General features: G+C 34.7%; 2 protein-coding genes across 2 annotated transcripts; one reads left to right on the plus strand and one right to left on the minus strand.

Annotated features, from left to right (window-relative positions):
* Nucleotides 1–242: 242 nt before the first annotated feature.
* LOC115987737 (zinc finger BED domain-containing protein RICESLEEPER 1-like) lies at nucleotides 243–12,156 on the plus strand. Its single transcript, XM_031111329.1, has 7 exons — nucleotides 243–596; nucleotides 7,384–7,447; nucleotides 8,521–8,613; nucleotides 8,827–8,899; nucleotides 9,864–9,870; nucleotides 9,973–11,413; nucleotides 11,606–12,156. The coding sequence occupies exons 1-7, from the start codon at nucleotides 243–245 to the stop codon at nucleotides 12,154–12,156; spliced, it is 2,583 nt and encodes an 860-aa protein (XP_030967189.1).
* Nucleotides 12,157–15,715: 3,559 nt separating this feature from the next.
* On the minus strand, nucleotides 15,716–22,397 carry LOC115987738 (G-type lectin S-receptor-like serine/threonine-protein kinase LECRK1). Its single transcript, XM_031111330.1, has 6 exons — nucleotides 22,263–22,397; nucleotides 21,987–22,152; nucleotides 20,089–20,140; nucleotides 19,885–19,957; nucleotides 19,336–19,424; nucleotides 15,716–18,542 (listed from the first exon to the last, which is right to left on the minus strand). The coding sequence occupies exons 1-6, from the start codon at nucleotides 22,395–22,397 to the stop codon at nucleotides 16,172–16,174; spliced, it is 2,886 nt and encodes a 961-aa protein (XP_030967190.1). The 3' UTR covers nucleotides 15,716–16,171.
* Between the last annotated feature and the right edge of the window lie 1,478 nt (nucleotides 22,398–23,875).

Consider the following 23,875-nt stretch of genomic DNA (forward strand, 5'->3'; position numbering starts at 1 on the left):
CAAGCGCAGAATCTCTATCTGGTGATGATGATAGTTACAGACCCCGGTCAATGACTTCCCCCAGTGAGTTTTACTCCTACAAAAAAGAGCGCCATTATAGGCAGAGAAGCAAAAGTCTGACCTATAAAGGCTTAGGGAATGATGCTATGAGCAGGGCTTTACTCCAAATCTCAAAGTCTCCATTTACTAGGAGGATTGATAGGGAAAACCTTCCTTGACGGTTCACACAACCCATGTTTACCATGTATAATGGTAGAACAGACCTGATGGAACATGTCAGTCATTTTAACCAAAGAATGGTTGTACACTCGAGGAATGAGGCCTTGCTGTGCAAGGTGTTCCCATCTAGCTTTGGGCCAGTCGCGATGAGATGGTTCAATGGTTTGGAGGAGGGATCAATCGATTCCTTTCAAGAGCTTACTAGGACCTTTGGGGCTAAATTTGTCACTTGTAGTAGGGTTCCTCGCCCTCTGAACTCTTTGCTATCTATGATTATGAGAGAGGGTGAAACTCTGAGAACTTACTCGGATAGATATTGGAAGATGTTTAACGAGGTAGATGGAGATTTTAAGGATATAGCCATAAGGATGTTTAAGGTTGGCTTGTCCACTGAGCACAACTTGAGGAGAACTTTGTAACCAGGAAGATAAATACTTGTTCAAAAGAGAAAGCAATACGCATATATAAAAAAGACATTCCTTGGACCTGACCGAGGATCCTTTTTTCTTCATAATTTTGTGATCCTAGTCATTTCTTTGGCGTCTTTACTCATTGTGATTAACTTAAGCTCATTACGTAGTCAATATAACCCATTCTCTAACAAATCTATTGTAGTGGGTTCATTGGGCCACTGTCAGGGTCGTTCATGGGTCGTGGTTCAGTTTGTGTCCTTACAGTAACCATTTTCCTTAAAAAAAATAAAAATAAAAATTCTTTTTTTAAAAAAGAAGAAGAAGTATTGTATTAATGCTATCATAATCTAATCTAACTTCTAATCCAATATGTGAAAAATAAATGGATAAATAAAAAATTTTAAACACAAAATTAAATTTTTTTTCTTAAAAATCTCAAAGAATACACTAATAAGATAAGGAAGATGAAGAATAACATAAATATTTGTAAACACTTAAAACAATTACCCAAGCATCTAAGAACATCATATAAAAAAAACATAACAATTTACTACAAATTTGTTAAACAAAATATTTTTAAATAGTGAAAGGAAATTGCACAAAGACCATTGTCTTTAACTGAACTAACTGTTCTTCATTAGCTTGTTCAAACTATCTTATAGTTTTCCAAATAAGCTAAAATCTGACAACAACACAAAATAATATATTATAATATGATTTTTTTCCAAATTAGATCAACAACAAACACCATTCTTTAAAAGTATTTAATGTTATAAATAAAATGATAAAAAATTATTTGCATCAAGAAACACTTATGAATTAGTCAATAACAAGACAATGAGGGTACAAACCTCTAGTTGGAGATCCTCCTATGGGTAGCTATCAAGTTGTATCTTTTCTACCATCAATGGTTAAGCAAGACCCGTGAATACATTTTTAATAGACAATTTTAAAAAAAATATTTTTTATTCTTTATTGATTTCCTGTATCAGTTATAAGCAATCAAAAGTAGAATTCTAAAAAACACAAACATTCATCAATCTAAGGTACAAACGCAAGAAAAAAAAATCAACAAAAATGAAAAAAAATTGAGAGAGAGAGAGAGAGAGAGAGAGAGAGAGAGAGAGAGAGAGAGAGAGAGAGCTTTTTTTGTATAGGAAAAATATACATAGAATGGAAGAGATCAAGTGGCAAATTTATAATAAGATGATGAGAATAAAAAGAGCCAAAATAAGGAAGATAAAAGGGCAAAGTAATATTTAAATTTAAAACTGCCTAAGAGGAATATATGTTGATAACACTTTTGTGTTGATTTTCCATTGATTTATTATTTAGTTATAACATCAAAATTGAAAGTTCAATAACGTGTACAAAAACACCTTTGAACGTTTAGACCCCCAAATTACAACTTAATCAATTCAAGCAATATGTCAAACAACTAGTGTGCGGAAACTTAACATATGCTATCATACGAAATTGATTAAATACTATCTAAGCCATAACAAAATAAAATCCACAGCAGATAATAAAAAGGCAAAGATAGAGAGGAAGGAAGATGCAAAAACCAAAGACACACGCGATGTGTTATTGAAAGAGGAAACCGAAAGCCCTCGGCGGAAAAACCTCATCCGCCGCCCCCAAGCGGAATCCAATCCACTAGAAAATATAGTTGGGATACAAGACAGCAATAGACCCTCCAAGCCTAATCTACCCAGTGCACCTAAGCCCTCCAAGCTTCTTGCTCCAACGAGGTTGCGCCGAACCTTTTTCTTTTCTAGCTTCCCGGATTCCGCTACTAAACCATAGCATCAACCAATGAAGATTGGTTCCTTCCTAACTACTTCCCAGAAATCCAAACAACTGTCTCACAGTGATGATGATGGTGAGAACCAGGTTTGGTATAATGCCTCTCAAGGATTTGACAATGGAGAGGAAGAGAGTTGAGGAATTTGAAGAGTCTCTAAGGTATAGATTGTGTGTGAATCAATTTAGTTTTTCTTTAGGGTTTCTCTCTCAAAATTCTCTCTGGAAGCTCTCTTTCAATCGTGGGTAATAGGGGTATTTATACTGGAGTGGAGAGGAATGTGAAACGTCAGGTTTTTACAAAACAGGGGTGGCTCGCGGCTTGACCTCGCGGCTTAACTAAGTCGCGAGATCCAGTCGCGAGATAACCGTATGGCCAGTTGTCCTGTTTTGTCCTGTAGTGCTCCAGCTAGCATGACTGTTCATCTTCCAGCATGCTTGGCACGTGTGCAGCTTCTGGCGGCTTGCAGCCGCGAGTCACCCGTGAGTCCCAGCTGCGAGTCTCTGTTTTCTTGCACACTCTTGAGCAAAAACTTTCACTCTATCTCACTCACTACCCTTACATCAAACCCACCTAAATACAGGGTTACTAAATGCTGAATTACAAGCAAATTTGGCACGGAATAAAGCCAATTAGATGGTTGAATAAATTCAACCTTACAAAAATTAAAGTAAATGAATATGTAAAGTTAAAATCGCCTAAAATGAATTTGTAAAGTCAATATATTTATATAGTTAAAATTATAAAAAAATTAAATTTAAAAAATAAATATGAAAAAGACTAATAATGTGGCGGATGAGGTAGCTTAATGTCAATGAGAGTGTTGCAACAATAATTGTTATGCTTCAGCTTTTAGATATATATATATATATATATATATATATAGATTACCTATTATTCCAAAAACTAAAATTGTTAGGAAATAATAAAGTTGTAAAGCTGCCTAAAATGAATTTGTAAAGCTAAAACCGCCAAAAATGAATTTGTAAAGTCAATATATTTATATAGTTAATATTGTAAAAAAAAAAATTAAATTTAAAAAATAAATATGAAAAAGACTAATGATGTGGAGGATGAGGTAGCTCAATGAGAGCGTAGCAACAATAATTACTACGCTTCAACTTTTAGATATATATATATATATATAGATTACCTATTATTCCAAAAACTAAAATTGTTAGTGTAAGGACTCAATTTATGACGACCCCAAAATGATATTGTGTACGCACGGTAAGGGCCCAAACAATATAATTTGTAGAGGGTGGGTTTGAAAGGCTAGGCCTTGGTCACCGAACGGTGGTTAGTCATGATGTTCATACAGAACTAAACCATATTCGTTCGAGAAGTCTATCTCCTCGATACGGTCTGGGAGGCTCTGGTTCTTGGCCTTTTTTCCCAGCCTCATTTTTTGGACTGCTTACTTCCCCTTTTATATTAGCCTGTTACCCTCATCCAACGTCCACGTGTAGGTTCGACTTTACAGGATTGATACTTGTCCCATCAGCCCATACCCAAAGTGGTTGGGGGTGGTTGTAAAAACTGAAGAGCATGGTTCTGTTAGGTGCAGAGTATTCAATAGCAATAATGGCAGCTTTCCCTTTGTCCTTTGTCACCATACTGTCTAGGGGTCCTTTTTCTATCAACGCAGATATTTTAGGTTTTTTCCAAAACTGTTCCTATACCGTTCTTACCCTTTCTTTCAAGAGGGCCTCAGGGATGCCGAGGATAGAGTCATCCTCGGCTATGTCTCAAGGTTACTTGGACTTTTATTATATGTCCTCGGCTATATCCCTCCTCGGCTCGGGCCTTGGGTCCCAATGTAAAAGTGGGCCAGGGCCACAAATTATTGGGCCCCACAGTTAGGAAATAATAAATTTAATAATAATTCTAACAATATATAAGAGAGTCACACCCCAAGAATGTATAGCCCACTGTACTTCTTAAAATTTCAATTTTCACAAATGTGCAAGCATCTTAGTTATCAAATTGGAATGAAGTGGAATAAAATACTCTGCTAATTAATGTGGCTCAATAGAAGTGCAATAATAATAAATGCTATGCTTTAATTTTTAGATATTATAAGTCGCAGACTCACATGATGAGTGAGAATATATAATTATTTTTAATGTTAAATTTATTTTCTAAATTATGTTGTAGATAATTTGTTCTCCTGAAAAATTGAACAATTTATAAAAGTAATTTCTACCTCTCAATTTTTACAAATATAAAATTTTATAATTTTAGGTATTTTGATTGATATTATTCTTTTTGAAGTGGTCTATATTTTCCTAACTGTTGTTATTATTCATTATATTTTCCTAATTTCCTTTGGTAGAACTAAAATTATTAAGTTTTAAATGTATTATTCAAATTTCTCTTTCTCTTAAGAAGATTATTATCATAATCAAAACTCATCACATAATTAAAATTTATATTGCTCAAATAATTGATAGACACATTTAAATACAATCATTTAGATTGTGTTTTGATATAAACTCAAATTCTCATTTCCAAACTGAAAAATAATTAACTCAAAAAAAGATCAAACCAAAATTATATAGGGAGAGAGATGACTTGTGATGGGAAACTCAAAAAACACAACACCAAAACATATCAACCCAAAGTAAAGACATTAAAAAAAATAATTAAAAAAAAAACAAAATTCATCAACCTAAAGTAGAGTTGCAAGAAAGAGTTAAAAATCTAGAGAGAGAGATAGCATAATCACATTTTTTTTGGGAGAGAATATGAGAGAGAATAGCAAATTTATAGAATAAACTTTAATGAGAAGAATATTCAAAATGAAATGTATAGTTGTAAACACGAAATTATCCAAGTCATGCTATGTAATAGAATAATATTATATCATTATATTTATAATAAAATAGGATCACATCTAAAAATCAAAGAAAAAATGATAATAGATTTATTTATTTTTAGTTTATACTTACCCAAAAAAAAAAAAATCACATTCTACCATTGTATTCATATCCATATAATAATGTAGTACTAGTATTCAATGTCAAGTTGAAGGATCTAGTTTCGCTCTTGCTTAAAAAACCATGTCATTTTCATCAATGTTAAGAGATAGAGATCATAAAAATAAAAATTCTATTTATTTTTAGTTTATACTCACCCAAAATTGACCGAAGTGGACCAAACTGGATTGGACCAAACGAATCAAAGTGGACCAAATTGGAATGAATGGACTAAATTGGATTGAGTTGGACCTAAATGGACTGAATGAACCAAAGTAGACTAAAATGAATCGAATTGGACCAAATGAACCAAATTGAACAAAGTAGGCTGAATTGGACTGAATTGGACCAAAGTAGACCTAATTAGACCAAAATGGACCAAATTGGACCAAATTGGGTATTTATTGTCTCTATTTCTTGAAGTTGATGAAAATGTCATATGGTTCTCTAAGTATGAGTAGAATTGGGTCCTTTAACTTGGCCTTGAATACTAAATTGGCATACGGATATGAATAGACTGATGAAATATGATTTTTTTTTTTTTTCCCGGTAAGTGTAAACTAAAAATAAATAAATCGTGTCTTTGCACAACTTGTTTGCATTGCATGTATTTTCTATTATAAGTTACATTTAGGTTTAAGAATGTGTAAAGTCATGGTAGTTAAAAGTGACGGTCCTATTATTATCGGTAATTACAATTAATTTGAGAATATGTGTAAAGGTATAATGCATTATATATATATGGAAAGAAAATGATGGCATGACTACTGATATGGCTCAATAGAAGCGTAATAATAATAAATGATACACATCATCTTTTAAATATTATATAGATATAGATATTAAATGGGCAAGGTGGGTGAATAAATGGGTCGGAGGCATGCTAAACTTCTAATTAAATTGTACTCTCTCAACCAGGGGCAGAACCAAGATTTTTACTTTGGGGGGTCGAGATTAAACTATTACATTGTTTCACAATTCAAGAAAAACTCAAAGTACCAAACAGTCCCCCCCCCCCACACACACACACACACACACACACACACACACACACACACACACGTCTTAGATTTTTAATTCCAAAGTGAGTCATAACTCATATATATTGCATACAAAAGTTTCATTTCTACAAAATTGTCTTATATGAAATCTTTACATATTTCTAAACTCTATTGAGTATACAAAAGTTTTCCAATTTGCTAGTCATGTGTAACAATGACAAAAAAGAAATAAATATAAGTATTAACAAAACTAAACTATATTTACAAGAAAACAAATAAATAAATAAATAAATAAATAAATAAATCATAAACCATAAGATAAACAAATAGAACTGAAAAGGGGAAGATATGAAAAAAGAATTTTGTGCCTTCAAATAAGAATACTATGCTTAGGGGTGGGAAACAATATGCATAACTCCCCCTTTACTCCTTTATTTGATCCGAAGAAGCTAAAGATACCCATATCAAATGCAATTTGGAGACACTAATTAGATAATTTAGTTTGGATTTGAAGCTGAAATTCTAAAATTGAAACAAGAGTACAATGAATTTTTTTGTGGAGTAGAATCTATATGTGAGTGAAGTGAAGAGGACTGGGCCACTGGGTTTGTGTAAGCCAAAGAAAAAGAATTTTGTTTGAGTTGTTGGAACTTAAAAAGGAAAGTGAGTTTCAACTTACAACTTGTAAAGGTTAAAAAAAAAAAAGGGGGGGGGGGGTTTGGGAAGAAGCTGATGAAGCTTCCAATGGAAGCCAATGCTAAAAGAATAAAAGTTTAAGCTGAAAAAAATGAATAGTGTGATTTGGGAAAGGGAGAAAAGACCTGTCATGTATGTCTGGGTCCAATTATTTTCTTGTGGGAACCAAGTCTTTATAAAATGTTATTTTCTTGTGTGGCCAAGTTTTTATAAACATTTGTGAGTCCATATATTTATCTACTACTACTACTTAATTTTAAAAATTTTTGTAGGAGCTAGGGGTGTCCAAGGACCCGCATAAATCGACCCGCCCGCCCGAAACCGCCCGAACCGAAGGTCCACGGGCGGCTCCGAATCCAGCTACGGTCGGTCACGGATTGGGAAGAAAACAACCCGAATAGGTCGGTTCGGATCCGGGTTTCAAAATATTTCACCCGGAAAATCCGAACCGACCGAATTATTTATAATAATAAAAAAAAAAAAGTAGATTTGACATTTAGACATTTCAGTCTCAGTCTTCCAGTCTCCAGAACAGCCCACTTGCCCAGCCCGAGACTCAAAGCTCACACCTTCCCAACATAAACATCAGCCGTTCATCACAAAATAAAATTTAAAATGAATGGTCCTGATGAGAGTAAGACAGACCATGATATGACCGGTTCAGTGGCACAATAATCTATTTTAAACCAACGGCTATAATCTAAGATGAAAAGGAAATCCAACGGTGAGAATTAAATGGGAAGATCTGATATCTCTCAAGTCTCAACTAGTCTCAATAGTCTCTTCAGCCTCCACTCTTCTCTTCAGTTTTCGCTTCATAGACAGACACCCCTAAGGCCGCCCCTAATGGACATGGCTTCCCATTCACGCCTCCCCCATCCCTTTTCACTCTTCCTCATCTCTTCAGTCTTCATTTCTTCAGTCTCAGACTCTCTGGTCTTTACTTTCTCTCTCAAACTCTCTCAAACTCTCACAATCTCACACTCTATAAAATCTAAACCCTTTCCCCAAATCCGAAGTTCCAAACTACTGTTTCTCCAAAATCCTAATCCAGATTCTAAAGAACAAACCCTAGCCGCCTCGGCCTCCAATGCCGTTACCCAGTCCCCTCTCCGCCTCCAACGCCTAGCGCCACCGCCGCTGTCCACTCCTCTCTCCATAGCTACCGCCGGAGTCATCCCGTGTACTCTTCACTGAGTCAGTAAGGTAATTTTTTTTGTTTCTCGTCTTTCTTTTATGTTAATCTCGTTGGTTTCATTTGTGATGGAAGTCAAATGTTCAAATCAAATAAACCCAAAGATTCATACTATGAAACCCTAACTAAAAAAAACTTAGAAACCCTAACTACTTAACTTTTGTTCTGTGTTCTTTTCTTTAATCAATTTTGATCCTGTTTTAATTTTATACAGGATTGAAAGCTGACTCCCAAGTATCATTATCTGCCCTCAAGTATGAGCTTGCCATACACCCACGGTTTCCTCATCCCGTGTACTCTTCACTGAGTCAGTAAGGTAATTTTTCTTTGTTTCTCATCTTTCTTTTATGTTAATCTCGTTGGTTTCATTTGTGATGGAAATCAAATGTTCAAATCAAATAAACCCAAAGATTCATACTATGAAACCCTAACTAAAAAAAACTTAGAAACCCTAACTATTTAACTTTTGTTCTGTGTTCTTTTCTTTAATCAATTTTGATCCTGTTTTAATTTTATACAGGATTGAAAGCTGATTCCAAGTATCATTATCTGCCCTCAAGTTTGAAACCCATACACCCACGGTTTTCTTCAAGGTATGGTTTTTGCATTCCTTTGTATTTGGTTAAAAAAAAAATGTAGTGACTGACTGACTGGTGATTGTTCATTTGTTTGATATTTCTTTTTACAAAAGGGGCAGAGTAATTTAAATGATAAATAGAATGTTGAAAGGGAAACTATTGAATGTAACTCATTAGAGTTGTTTTTAAAGTTTTAGAACATTTACCTTGCTTTGTATGAGAAGATTGTTATGATGTGATTAGTAGAATGTTGAAAGGGAAATTATTGAATTTAATTCATGAGAGTTGCACTAATGTGGCTTGCAGATGCTTTTGATTTTGCTTTTCTATTAGTTTGTAGCTTTGTATGTTCTGTATTGCCCAATTTAGACAATGTTTATTTAACATTTTGGTTATAGCATCTTATGGAAGTTTTAGTTTACCTTGCTTTGTATGAGAAGATTGTTATGATGTGATTAGTAGAATGTTGAAAGGGAAACTACTAAATTTAGTTCATGAGAGTTGCATTAATGTGGCTTGCAGATGCTTTTGTTTTTGCTTTTCTATTAGTTTGTAGCTTTGTATGTTCTGTATTGCCCAAATTAGACAAGGTTTATTTAACATTTTGGTCATAGCATCTTATGGAAGTTTTAGTCTACCTTGCTTTGTTTTTAACACATTTAACACCTAGAAGTTGATTATATGAGAAGATTGTTATGATGTGAACAAAGTTGATTTAACATTTTGGTTATAGCATCTTATAGAAGTTTTAGTTTGCTTTGTTTTGTTTTTAACACATTTAACACAAGTTTTAGAACATTTACCTTGATTTTTATGAGAAGATTGTTATGATGTGATTAGTATGATCATGCAATTTGTCACTGCTAAGAAGAGATCTGTGATCTTGCATGTCCCTAATTAATTTACTTCATTGAGTTATCTGTGATCTTTCTTTCTAATAATCTCTTTTGATTATGTTTATTAAAATGTTTGCTTCCAGGATACTGGTTTTCCTTTTTGGTGTGTGTGCTTATTATTTATTATTATTATTAAAGCTATTAATTATACTTGTTACTCTAGTTTGCTAATATGTATTTTTGTTTTTTTAGGTCATGGAAACCAACACTAATGAACCCTTTGTCCAAACACCAGCTGCTACAGAAGATGATATTCCCACCCAAGTTGAGGATTCTGCTGCTACCCAACCTGCTTCCCAAGCTGAAGCAGCTGCTGCTTCTGAGTTGCCCCCAGTTCCACCATGCCAAGTGAGTATGACAGCTCCTGTTAGTGGTAGTTGTAGTGGTAGGAAAAAGTCTGTTGTTTGGGGTCACTTTGAAAAAGTAAAGATAGGTGAGGGTGATACTAGTAAGACTAAGGCTATCTGTAATTATTGTCAAAAATCTTATAATGCTGATAGTAAGAGTTGTGGTACCAGTAATTTGTTAGCTCATGTGCCAATATGTCCCAAGAACCCTAATAGAGAAGATGTAGTTAAAGGGCAGAAAACATTAGCTTTTTTACCCAAAAAGGATGGAGAAGACGGATTCCACCTTGTGCCAACATCCTTTTCTGTTGAGGCTTGTAGAAAGGCATTGGCCGAAATGGTTATAATTGATGAGTTGCCTTTTAGGTATGTCGAGGGGTACGGGTTTAAGAAATTTGTTAGTACCTTGCAACCTAAGCTTAGATTAAAGGATATCCCATCTCGTCAAACTGTAGCTAGGGATGTGATTGGCATTTATAATAGTGAGAGAGAGAAGCTAAGGAAATCCTTGAAGGGTTGTAGGGTGTGTCTCACTACGGACACATGGACTTCTATTCAAAATTTAAATTATATGTGTCTGACTTGTCACTTTATTGATGATGCTTGGAAATTGCATAAGAGAATTCTAAATTTTTGTCAAGTTGAAGACCACAAGGGGGAGACTATAGGTAGAAAGATTGAGATGTCGTTGCGTGAGTGGGGTATTGATGGGATATTTACCTTGACAGTAGATAATGCTAGCTCAAATTTAACAACAATTAAATTTTTGCAAAGGGTGACTAAAGATTGGAATGGGGCTGTTTTAGGAAATGAGTACATGCACATGAGGTGTTGTGCCCATATCCTAAATCTCATTGTGGGGGAGGGTTTAAAAGAGATAGATGCATCTGTTGCTAAGGTGCGTGAAGCTGTGAGGTATGTGAAGTCCTCACCCAATAGAAGTCAAACTTTTAAGAGTTTTATGGAGAGGTTAGGTATGGAGTCCAAGAGTCTTCTCAGTCTAGATGTACCTACTAGGTGGAACTCGACCTATATCATGTTAGAAACTGCTGAAAAATTTGAGAAAGTGTTTCTCCGAATGGATTTTGAAGATGATGGTTATTCGTCGTACTTTAGGACCAAGGAAGATAGTGGTGGTTTGGGGTCTCCATGTATGATTGATTTCCAAAATTGTAGAGTGTTTGTGACTTTCTTAAGGCTGTTTTATAATGCAACAAAGAAATTTTCTGGTTCATTGTATGTTACTTCAAATGCCTTCTATGATGAGATCTTTGTTATTCAGGAGAGTATTTCCAATTTAGTTAAATCCCAAAACTCTCTCTTGAAAAGCACAGCCACAAACATGCAAACTAAGTTTGAGAAGTATTGGGGGGAAGGGGAGAAAATTAATCCTCTTTTGTATGTGGCTGTGGTTTTTGATCCACAAAAAAAATTGAGGTTTTTGAAGTTTTCATTTTCTGAAATTTATGGGAATGCAGTTGCAGAAGTGATGGTTGATAAGGTGAAAGACCTTTTATTTAAGTTGTATAATTTTTACACTTGTATTCATTCACCAAATGTGCAAGATCAAAGTGGGAGTGAGAGGACAGAATTGGAAACTGATGCTAGTGATCCATATGTTATGGTTCACTCGCGATATGAGCGTTTTTTGCAAGTTGAGCAATCTGTAGGTTGTAGTAATGAGCTTGAGAGGTATTTGGCTGAAAACTGTGATGGTAGAAAGGATGCAAATTTTGAGATATTGGAGTGGTGGAGGGACAATTGTAATAGGTACAAAGTGTTGTCTAAAGTAGTTAAGGATGTGCTGGCTGTGCCAGTTTCCACTGTTGCATCTGAGTCAGCATTTAGCACTGGAGGTCGAATTGTTGATCCATTTCGAAGTGCATTATCTCCTCTCATGGGTCAAAGCCTTGTATGTTCACAAAATTGGCTTCAAGCCACAGTTCCAATTTCTCATCGCCAGTCAAGGGATGATGTTGAGGCATTGGAGGAGGAGTTACTTGACTTAGGTAATATGCTTAAATTCTGAAACTTAGTGTATTAATTTTATTGAATGTCTCATGTATTCAAGCAAAATTTAATCTATTGTGTTTATCTCCTATTATTTTCTAGTTTTAAATCCACAACCAGCAAATACCAGCTCAAGCAAGGGTTCCACTTCAGGCAAACGACCCTTGATTAGCATTGATGATTAATCAGTGACTTGGTATGATTCTGCCTTTATAGCCCCTTACTATTCTATACTTGTTTTCTTTACTAGTTGGTCTTGTACTTGGCACTAATGTATTAATTGTTGAATTTTTTTTGTCTATTGTAGGAGGATGGTAATTTATTTTGTAAAGAAGGCAGTATTTTGGAAATATTTTGGAAGCTTTTTGGACATATTGCTTTTCTAATTTGTAACAATACTCAACTGTCAATACTTATAGAAAAGAAATCTTAGTTGATAGGTTTTCTTTTCTATTAGTTATAGACTTATAAACTATAGAGTAGTCATTCAATGCTTTGGAAAAGCTATTTTTTGGAAATACCTATGGTATTTTATTGTTGTAATTAATTATATAGCTTGGAACTTTGTATAACTAGCAAGCTTTCTGCCTTATGGGTTACTGCCCAAAAAACTTGCAGTGACTGCCTTTATGTTACTAAGTATATATATCTGTTGGAATATTGCATTATAGGATTATTTGTTGTGATTTATTTTATTGCTGGAAAATTGGAAATATTATTTGTTGTGGACCTTGTGGTTTGCTGGTTATATGGGTGTTGAGCAGTTTACTGCCTAGGAGAGTTTATTGTGTTGATTAGCAGATTATATATTATTTTGTGTGTTTATTTTGTGTTCTTAATGTGGGAAAGATTATGTATTGGGATTGATAGGTGCTTCTTGTTCCAGATCATAAGTGACTAAAAAATAAGAGACTTTTAGGTGTGTTGTGTTGATCACAGGTGATAAAAAGAATAAAGCTTTATTTGGGCCTTTTGATTTGTCCTGATTCATGGCCCAATAGGTCTAGCTTTGTTAAGTTGGAAGCTCTATTTAAAAATAAATTAAGTAAAAAGGCCCTAAAAAATGTATTTTTTGTAATTTTAACTCTGTCAAAAAGTCCGGCCCAATCTGAGGCCCAGACCCGTGAAACCGATGACTCCAACCCGAACAACCCGATTACCCGATATGTCGGATCCGACCCGATATTCGGTCGAATACGGATCCCAAATTCTGGAAACCGAATCAACCGGGTCGAGTTCGGTTTGGGCCCAAAACCGACCCGGCCCGACCCGTGGACACCCCTAGTAGGAGCATGGTTCTGCCCTGCTCTCAACCAGATATTTGTTTTTTTCACATATCACATATGTATCTAATTTGTCCTCTCTCAGGCATGCAAATGTTTTATTTCTTGGATGTAACAATGTTTAGAATGCCAAACATGACAATTTGTACCCCTCTAGAATTACTTAATTTTTTGGCCTTCTAAAAAGTGGAGGAAAAAAAATATTCAATTTACATCTTTTATTTTCTTAAAAAAAAAAAAAAAAAAAAATCACTTATTGACCTCCAATTTGGGGGCCTCTCTTTAGTAGGGGCCCCAGGCTATGACCTAAGCCCTTATCGTGAGATTGAAGCAATTAAGTGAATAAAGAAAATGTAGTCTTTTACTTTTATCATGTGGATGTAGGCGATGTGGCTGAATCATGTAAAATTCTAACTTTTTCTCTCTTTTCTTTTTTCCATACTCTATCACAAATTTCTACAAGATTGCAAGACCTAGAAAGTTCTTAAAAGTCGCTTCATTGCCTCAGTTTGAGAAGCTTGGCTTTGTTCAAACTTCAAAGAACCATGGGATCCTTTATTGGCAGCTCTAGAATATTCAACAGGTAAATGAAGGAAAATTCAACATTTTTAGTTGGTTGTGCTTTTATTTCATATCATGTCACCTTCCTGGATATTTGCTTGTAATGAAAAGTCTCATTGCGGCGGGCTAACCTCCTGTCTTATACGCCAAGGTCAAAGACATGGGTTTTATCATATAAAGGAAGAGAGGGACCTCTCACCTTACTTAACAAGCACAAATTGAAATTGTGCTTCTTGTTGACAGTCGTAACCATTACATTAATTACTCTTTTAGGATATGCGGAAACTTGTGAGTTTAAGATTTTCCGTTAGTTTAATTGGTAAAGTTTCTTGTGGTCGAATAAGAGATCTAATGTTCAATTTTCACTTATGCTAAAAAACTAATTAACGTCTTGCTCTAATGATAAACACCAAAAAACCAATTATTTCATCATCATGTCATGTATTTTAATATGTTCATTCATCATATGAAAACATGATAACATGCATTAAATCATGGCATCGACTTGAATATGTCAAGTTAGATTATCTTTAGGATAAGGTTTCATGTTATTTTGCTATGAGTTTTGCCTCCTACATTTTATTAGAGTTTTTATTTATTTTTTATTTTTTTATTTATGGTTAATCTTCTTAGATTTGTGAATCAGTGTGTTTAGAATTTAAATAAATTCTTGTTTCATCAAAATTTTGAGGTGAACCACATGAAATGATGTTGTACAGACTTTACATCAGGGAATTTCCAGCATGTTATTTTATTTTTGTGTCACATGAAATAATGAAAAACTAAAAATATAATATGATTTTCTTTCGTACATATCATTAACATTTGATTTCCTATACATTAAATGGGTTTCTGCATTTTTCCCCATGTAACATGAAAACATTCACATGAAATGATTTAGAATTGTTTGAGAAGGTCAAAATCCCAAATTTGCTATGAAATTTATCTTTTAAATGAAAACCATGGCACCTCCTCATACAACATGTAGGAATTTCATTTAGGATGTACATTTTAATCTCTTTACATTTTCACGCATTTTCATGCATTTCAATATTACCTATGTATCTTAGGATAGGTTGCATTAATTACTTGATTGTATTTTATTTTCCTTTTAAATATTAGTGACTAACACTCTTTGTTGTAAATGTCGAATGCATTGGATGTTATTTACTGAATTTTCTAGGTTTTAATGTAATTGTGTGATGGAAAGATAGATTGTTTATATTGGTCATTGTACCTCTAACACCTTTTTACTTCATAACTTAGCCTCTCAAGTTTGTCTAAGGAATGTATTTATGTAGATTAGTTTTTATTCGATGTAATTTCTTGCTTTCGATATTTTTCATTAAAATGCAACGAGGACATGAAATCTGTATTTTCCTTTATATTGGATTGTATTTAGAACCGAAACCATATAATTTTTTTTATAGATACTTTTATAATTTATTTCTTTTTTTTTTTTTTTGTAAAATTTATTTTGAGGCTTTTGTTTAATTTTTTTTCTTTAGCATAAATTAAAGTAAGTTATATATCCACAACTGATCTCCACCATGATACTCGTTATTGAGGTATACTAAGAATCTCAGTCTCCTTGAGTCTCTCGGTTCTCACAATTACAAATCCAAATCAACCCAAACACAAGAAATCTTTAATCCGACAATAATCACGTAAAAATGATTATATAAACCAGTAAAATAAAATCATTTTGAACAAGGAATCCAAGCTTACAAATTACAACTAAGAAGGTGAAATACACCAAAGGATAATACGCATGAGACAAGAGAGCCTTATAGTAAAAAACAAACCGCAATGCAAGAGACAGGAAACCAACCACTATTGGCCAAATTCTGATACCATAATACAAATAAGAAAAGGTGTTACACCAAAACTTAAAAAAGGATGGCTATATTCAGTTGACACAGGTAGAAAGCTATAATTAACATGCAGAACATATCTGCTTCAACATAAAAATCCTTGAATTCACAAAGAGAATTTGGGAATCTACTAAAAAATATAGGAGAGGACTCTCTAAAATATTATGAATGACAAAAACTTTATTCCAACCTAAGGAAATAACAACCCTAGCCTAAACCTAAAAGTTAGAAAATTAGACGAAAATAGATGTACAAAGTCAGCCATTGTCATATACCACAAATGGTTAACTATGGGGCAATCAAAACTCAAGATGACCTATTTTTTGAATGAAGGGGGAGAAGAAGTAAACAATGAAGGGCTTGGGGGCACAGAAACTTCAATCACTCCCTCGAGCATTTGTGTGATCTTTTTCATCGAGGGCCTCAGTGAAGGATCTTCTTGAATACACCAAATCGCCACAATCACAAACCTTTCTAGCCTCTTCATGTCATTCTTTGCCTCCTCATCATCTTCTATCAACTTATCTAATTTTTTATCTTTGTAGCATTCATAAGCCCAATCTATCAATGCCTCCTCTTCTCCTAGTGCAAATGCTACACTAGACTTGCAGCAAATGATCTCTAGTAACATCACACCAAAACTGTACACATCAACCTTAACCGAAATGGATGCTTTCCTAAACCATTCAGGTGCAAAGTATCCAATTGTCCCTCTTATTGCTGTACGAGCTGCTCGACTTTGATCTGCCAACAAAAGCTTTGCTAATCCAAAATCAGCAATCCTTGGCGTAAAGTACTCATCTAGGAGTATGTTTTGAGGTTTTATATCGCAGTGGATGATTTGGGTGCTGCACTCTTCATGTAAGTACATTAGGCCTCGTGCTATTCCAAAAGCAATTTGCACTCTTTGGTTCCAATGAGGCCTGGATATCCCAAAGAGAAAGCTAGCTAAAGAGCCATTACTCATGTACTCATATACCAGAAGCCGATGCTGCCCCTCATCACAATAGCCGAGCAAACGGACTAAATTCTTGTGATGAGTTTGACCGATCACGCTCACTTCCGTTTTGAATTCCTTCTCACCTTCTTCTACCACCTTACCTAACTTCTTGACTGCAACAAATCTTTTAGAATCTGATGGAAGGACTCCTTTATAAACAGTTCCGAAAGCTCCTTTTCCCACTGTTTGCCTGAAGCCCCTGGTTACTTCTTCGAGCTCTTTATATGTATAGCTTCTCACATTTGTTGTAAGTGTTCTATCAATATTCCATTGCGAATTGAGCCTTTTGTGGTACAAGTAGAGAATAGCCACAATACTACCTAAGAAGAAAAGGATATTAAGAAATGCAGAGCTGCCAAGGAGTAGTGCCAAGACAACTACCATAGACTGGTGTTTCTTATCTGAATCTATATTTTTAGGTGTCTTGATGAGAACTTTGCTAGTATTACTTTCTATATACATTCCATTGGACAGAGGATACTTCTTCTTCCAACATTGATTACCGTTACCTTCATAAATGACCACAATACACAAGCAATCGTCAAGGCATAGCTGTCTACACTCTGCTTCATTAGCCACGGTAACACGACCGTAATCTGTGAACGGCCAATTCACATTTTGAAACAGTTTAAACTCCATATTTTCTTTTTGCTTTTCCCATCCAATTTGGCAGCTAGGCAATAAAAAATCTGGTTTGCAGCCTGCAAAATTATTGGATTGGTCCAAGGGAGAAAATCCCGGAGGACAAAAGCAAAATGCTGGCCCACTCCCACTTGAATCACCTGCGGTACGGCAATATCCGTTCGGTCCACAAAACCCACCTCCAACAGCAGCAGCATCACCAGTAAATGTAGCACAAATATCACTGGGAATGCTTTGCACTACAGTCCATGATGAAGAACAGCTCTCACTTGGGGTGCTCACCTTTCTGGGGTGTTTGTATAATCTGAAGCCACCATCATAATCAATCCTAGCCAAATAGTAGAAATCTTCTTTTGAGCCTGCAGGACTTTCCTTGGTAAGGTTGTACACTCTGTTTGTAAAATTTGCATCTTGGATGTACATGTATCCATCCTCAGTAAAGTTCAACTGTGATTCCCAGTTCGTTGTGCCGGTGGCAAAATAAGCCTTCTCAAGGGCTTCAGATGGCATAGAAAGAGAGTAAAGCACGAAATTGCCATCAATCTGAAAAGAAAGCTGGAAGCGCCCTTTTGAATAATTTGTCTCAGATTCTCGAGACCTGAGTGTGGTATTCATGTACAGTATTTGGCCAGGCAAAATTGTATCAGTAGGCTCTTTGAAGCTCTCCCATACCGAATTATTATTCTGGTCTAGAATCACCAAGTTCCCATTGTCCCCTATAGCCGCACAACTGGATTTGGAATTCCTTGGAGTTGGAGCCTTCCATAACTCATTGTCTTCATGGTCATAGAGAACAAACTCATTGTTGCTAGACAGCCTAAGTTCAGAGTTTTCTGGTGCTGGTTTATTCCCATTTGCAGACCAAACTATGGTTGGTTCTTTTGTTTTGTAAAACCAAACTGCAAGCAAGAATTGATTTTCTTTCTCACTTTCAAGAGGATGAAATCCGAAGGCAAATTCTTTTGACCTCGACGTGATTGGATTACTGTTTTGCCCTGCAACTAAAGGTTTGTCCAACCTTATGTTACAGTCTTCTTCGGTGTAGCTGAAAACAGTGGGAAGGAGAGGAAGAAGCAAAAGCAAGAGACAACAAAAATGAGGAAGTGTTGCATTAGCCATTGCTGCAATGTTTATGGCTTATGAGTTTATGAGTTAGAAAGAACCCAAGGCAACCTTTATATAGAAGAAAACGTCTAATAGGTTTAAACTCGCTTTTCCAAGCAGTTGTTCAAGTCTTGTGATTGAAATTTCTAAGAACCACTGTCATTGGTCATGGTCAAAGATATTTTAATAAAATAATAATATATTGTTTGGAAAACGTCTAACTAAAGACTACCGAGTAATTTTTCATTTGTTGACTAGCGAAAGCATGAATACTTCAACAATTTGCAATATTCGTATTGCACATGCGTCCAATGTGAACTTTTGAATACCTTAAATTAAATTCTTCTTAATTAGTTATATATTATTATTTAGAAAATTTTTACTCCTTATGACCTTTTGTATGATAATTGGGATTTTATTTTTTAAATCTAACAATATAATATTTTATTAAATAATGTGACATCAATATATATATATATGGCACCTTCTATAGCTCCTTTATTTCAGCTAACCTTTTTTTTTTTTTTCTCAACTTATTACACCTCATCTATTACTCCTTATTCCTCTAACGTTTAAACTTTCAAGTATACTATTAATTCAGCCCTGCTACGTCTAACCCTTCATTTGCCTGCTCCTTGCAATTATTCAAGTTATATTTTTGGCTTTACCATACTTCTAGCCCTTAGTCTTAACAAAAGACTAAAAAATTTCTGTAATTTTTTAATCTCTCTTGCCTCTCCTCTTCGCTCTGCAACATCACCACCATATCTTCATCACCATTGCCAAACAAATCTGCAACTTCACCATCATCTCTTGAGCCAAACTGAAAAAATTTCACAGCAGAAATTGAAAACCCAAAACCCACCATTTTAGCCAAATGGAAATCCTAAACTACCTACCACCGCCACCAGACAGCCCAAATCTCTACCATTGTCACCCGCGCTGCCGTCGATCTGGAACCCAAACCCAAACCCAGACCCGCAACACCCCCACCCAAAGCCGATGCTTTTGACCTGAGGAGGTGGACGGTGATCTGAAAAAGGGTGGGGATCTGTTTGTTTTGTGGTTCAAAAGGTGATGTTTATGGCCAAGAAAGAAGTCTTAAATCTTTGTTTTGGAAAATTTTCTTTCATTACCTTCTTGCATGATTTCAGTATGGCTAATATGGTGGGTTTGTGAAATCTTTTCAATTATTCTTCTCAATAAGATGATAACGGGTATTGCCTAAAATCTATGTTAGCAATGTGTAGTTCTTCATTGTTGATTTAAAAAAAAAAAAAAACTGGTGCTTCTGCCTCTACATTGTTGGTGGTGATACTGGGGAGAGAGAAGAAGAAGAAGGTGACGTTGGAAAAACTGGAAAGAGAATGAAATAAAACAATAATGAGAAAAACTGTGGTTGACGTGCCTTTTTTTTTTTTTTTTAAGCTTTTAGATGAAATAGTTGCCACATCACACATGTTACTCATCTCCCATTACAGACTTACAGTGAACCTCTCATCACATTTGAATATGGCAAATGTGAGTTCCTCCTAAGTCCTAAGATTAAGATTTTAACATGACATGTATGTACAAACATTCTGCATACTGCAGTATTCTGTACATCAAGTACTATTTTAGGGATATCCAACCACTCCTTATATGTAGATTAGAAGTCACACCATCGTGTACCCTGGTGCAGTGGTCACTTTATAAGTATAAATGTTTGTGGGGGGTGTGGAGGGTAAAAGTTAGGGTTCAAGTCTTCGAGAGGAAGCTTCACACACATATATACTTTGGTTAGATTAAACTAGAGTAGAAATTCTATCTTGTAAAATTTATATATGACATGACATACCATCTTACACCAAGTAGCTCAATGTATGTTTGGATTTTTATAATTTAATCTAGATGAAACTTTATTAAAATTTCAAGTGGCACACTAAAGTTTCAATAATATTTTTAAAATGTATTTTTTATGTAAATTTTTTTTAATATTATATAAAAAAAACTTGTCACCTAAAATTTGTTATGAAAATAATCTTAAAACACTTTTTTTTTTTTTTTTTTCGCACCTAAAAACTTATTCATTTGGAAAATTTGATGGATGCATATTACAAGTCAATTGTTAGAGCTACAACTCTCGACCCAATCATGTGGATTCATAGGTTTCTAACAAGTCCGCATTTAAAGAAGTTATTCGTGCTGGGTCTATTAATTGCTAATGTGGTGGATGAGTTCAAAAAAGATAAAGAAATTATAGAGCTTGGAAATTCATAATAGATTTAAAAGTGATACTATTATGGAGAGTTGTACATTGTGTGGAGCAGATAAAGAGACAAATATTCATCTATTTGAGATTTTGTTCACTGTCCATATGAGCATGGGTGGTGAGTGTTGTATTTGTCTTTAAGAACAGGAGAAGGAGATCTCTGTTTTGTTTTGTTTGTGGGTGAGAATGAATGGAGACAAAATAAATCCATATTTCTAATTGGCGATGGCTTAGGAAATAGTACAAACATATGAGTCATATGGCTTTTCTTTTTCACCCTATATGTTTTGTGGGTCTGTTTTTCAGTGTTGTTTGTTAGTGTTTGGAAGCTTGAGCCTAAAATTTACAAACACAACGAAAATAAATAATGCCCTAAAAGTGTGTGTATGGTTATTCAATGAAAGTTGATATTAAAATTTACAATTTTTTTTTATCAGTTTAAGCTTTTGAGACAATTAGTAATTTAACATGGTATCAAACTCAAATCATCTATAAAGTGATGTTAGGGGACAGCCCATATGAGAATCAATAGTAACTTATCAACACAATAGTTATCAAAAATGTTGTGTCTCTAGTGTTTCTCGACCATTTAATTCTTTATCTCTCTTTCAAAAATGCTCTTGGCCCTTTAGCATGTCAAAAAAGATAATGAAAGATCAAGGAAAAAGAAATTTGACATATAATATATTAGGGATAAAAAGTACAAGATCTTTCTGTATTAGATACAGGAATAAGTTTGAAACAAATGACTGAATATTTGATTATATGGTGTGTCAACTCCAAGTTATGGAATTAGATACATGATCTTTTTGTTGGCTATTTCCTACATTGCCTTTTGGTTACTACGCCTCCTCTCCTTACAATATCCTTAACCAAAATCAGCACTGTGAGAGGGTACTGAATGGCCATTGAAAACACACATTTGACATTCAATATTAGAATTATAGAAGTGATCCGGGAATTCTTCTGTTTAAGAAGTTGCTACATTTTTAATGTTGTGTGATTGATTATCTGAGGATGTCAAATCCAAGTGAGGGGATTGGATAAGAGTCTTGTTTGTTATTGGAGCATAGCATAGCTAGTCAAAGATGAATCATGAAGAATGAAGAAGCTAACTTTTGTTTCAAAACTTACTGTCTGCACCACCAAGACGATTTACACATTCTACATATGGATTGTGAAGATCCTGAGTCCATCTAATGCGTGTTTTACTTGAGGCTGCAACCCTTGATAATACAGAACTACTATTTGTCATGAAGATTGGTTTTGGTAGTTGAGAACGGCAAGGATTACAGCCAACCTGTTACAAGAAAATTTATCTGCAATAAAATTTAATCCCCTGCATAAAGCAAACTGTAATTCTCAACTGAATACAAAAGACAAAGGTATGCAAAAGATGAATGAACTCACTTTGTTGCACTGGTTTCCCTCAAAACTTATATAGTTTGGCCTCCATTTCAGGCTGCTATCTAGTTCGGCTGACTTCTGTTGAAGTTCAAAGAGATCACTTCTGGGACTTTGATTGGTCTGGATGGGAACTTTCATCAATGATTCCAGATAATCTGATGATTGTAGATCCAGATTGTCCTGATCTTATGACAAATTGTTAGAATATGGTTGACATGATGGGACAACTAAATTATAGTTCTTCAGAAATTGAGAGCACGGAGATGAGCTATCGCCGTGACTGTGTTTGTGGTAAACACATGCATTGTTCAGTTGTACTGAAGGCAGAAGTTGATCCTGTATAGCTAGATGTGATGCTAGCTATACTAGCAGTTCTAAGATTCAGCTTGGTTGAGACTCCCTCTAAGCCCTGCAAGTAGTAATGTCTCCCATGTCTGAAGGTGGTTGTGAAGAAAGAGTTTCAGGAATACCTCTAGGTATGTTGAAAGAATCATCATTCAACAATTCATTGTTCCATTCTTGGACCTTGTTCTTCTTCATGTTAACTGAAGTGCAGATATCTAATATAAAACCTATGAGAAGAACTTCTATACCACCAGCTCAGATTCAATTTGTTTGACAGTAAGGACTGCACTAACTAAATTGTGTTTCTATCATCTAGAACATAAGCAACAAGACTATGGAAATGGCAACAAACTACAGTCTTTGGAGTCATTTACTTATAGAAAGGGGATTCTTTTTCTTGAGCTTCAACATAACTTTATTGTGCATACTACTGCACGATTCCATGCAGCTTTTCAAACATTCCAAGAAGAAAATGTACAAAAGAATGACCTTTCAATGTAACCAAAGCCCCAAACATAATATTAAAAAAGGAACAGTAAAAACAGGCAAATTAGTAATGCTGATTCCAATTTTGGGGGTTAAAAGTGCAAGTTTATGATGATTGATGAGAATTTAAAGTTACCAATCAACACGGGAAGGCTGGTTAGGGGTCATTATCTTCTAAGTAATATTTTTTCAGGAAAATTCTTGTCACTATTAGTTTTGAGGAATATTTTTGGACTCTATAATAATGGTGCATCCTAACATAATTCAAGGACCTGTACCTACTGTTTTTTAATATTAGGTTCCTTGGTGGCTAAAGGAGTCTGACGATGCAATACAAGAATCTCTACAAGGATTCGATACTTCCCAAATGCATCCGAATCTTGTTAATTTAGAATATTAATCAAACATATAGACCACAAAATAAACAAATCCATGTATGACGTACACAAAACTAGGAACCAAGGTAGCCATGTTATCCATCAATAAAAAACTAATTAAAGGCCTCCTTTTGGTTCCATTTATTTAGGCTTTGCCTTAGCCTTCAAAGAACACCTTTAGATGTATGAAGAGACAATGCATATAAAATATTTGCTTCATCATTGCTTTGTCAAGATTTTTTGTCACTGCAACTGAAAATTGTTTTAAAAAGATCAAATTGATTGAATGGTCCACAAAAGATTCAAGTACTAAACCTCAGGTTAGCTTTAAATCATCCTCTACAACATGCATCTTCCATTAAAAAATAAATTGAGTAGAACTTGAAATTCAAATGCTTCATTATTGGT

This window comes from Quercus lobata, chromosome 4 (genome assembly GCF_001633185.2).
Source record: "Quercus lobata isolate SW786 chromosome 4, ValleyOak3.0 Primary Assembly, whole genome shotgun sequence".
Taxonomy (NCBI): Eukaryota; Viridiplantae; Streptophyta; class Magnoliopsida; order Fagales; family Fagaceae; genus Quercus; species Quercus lobata.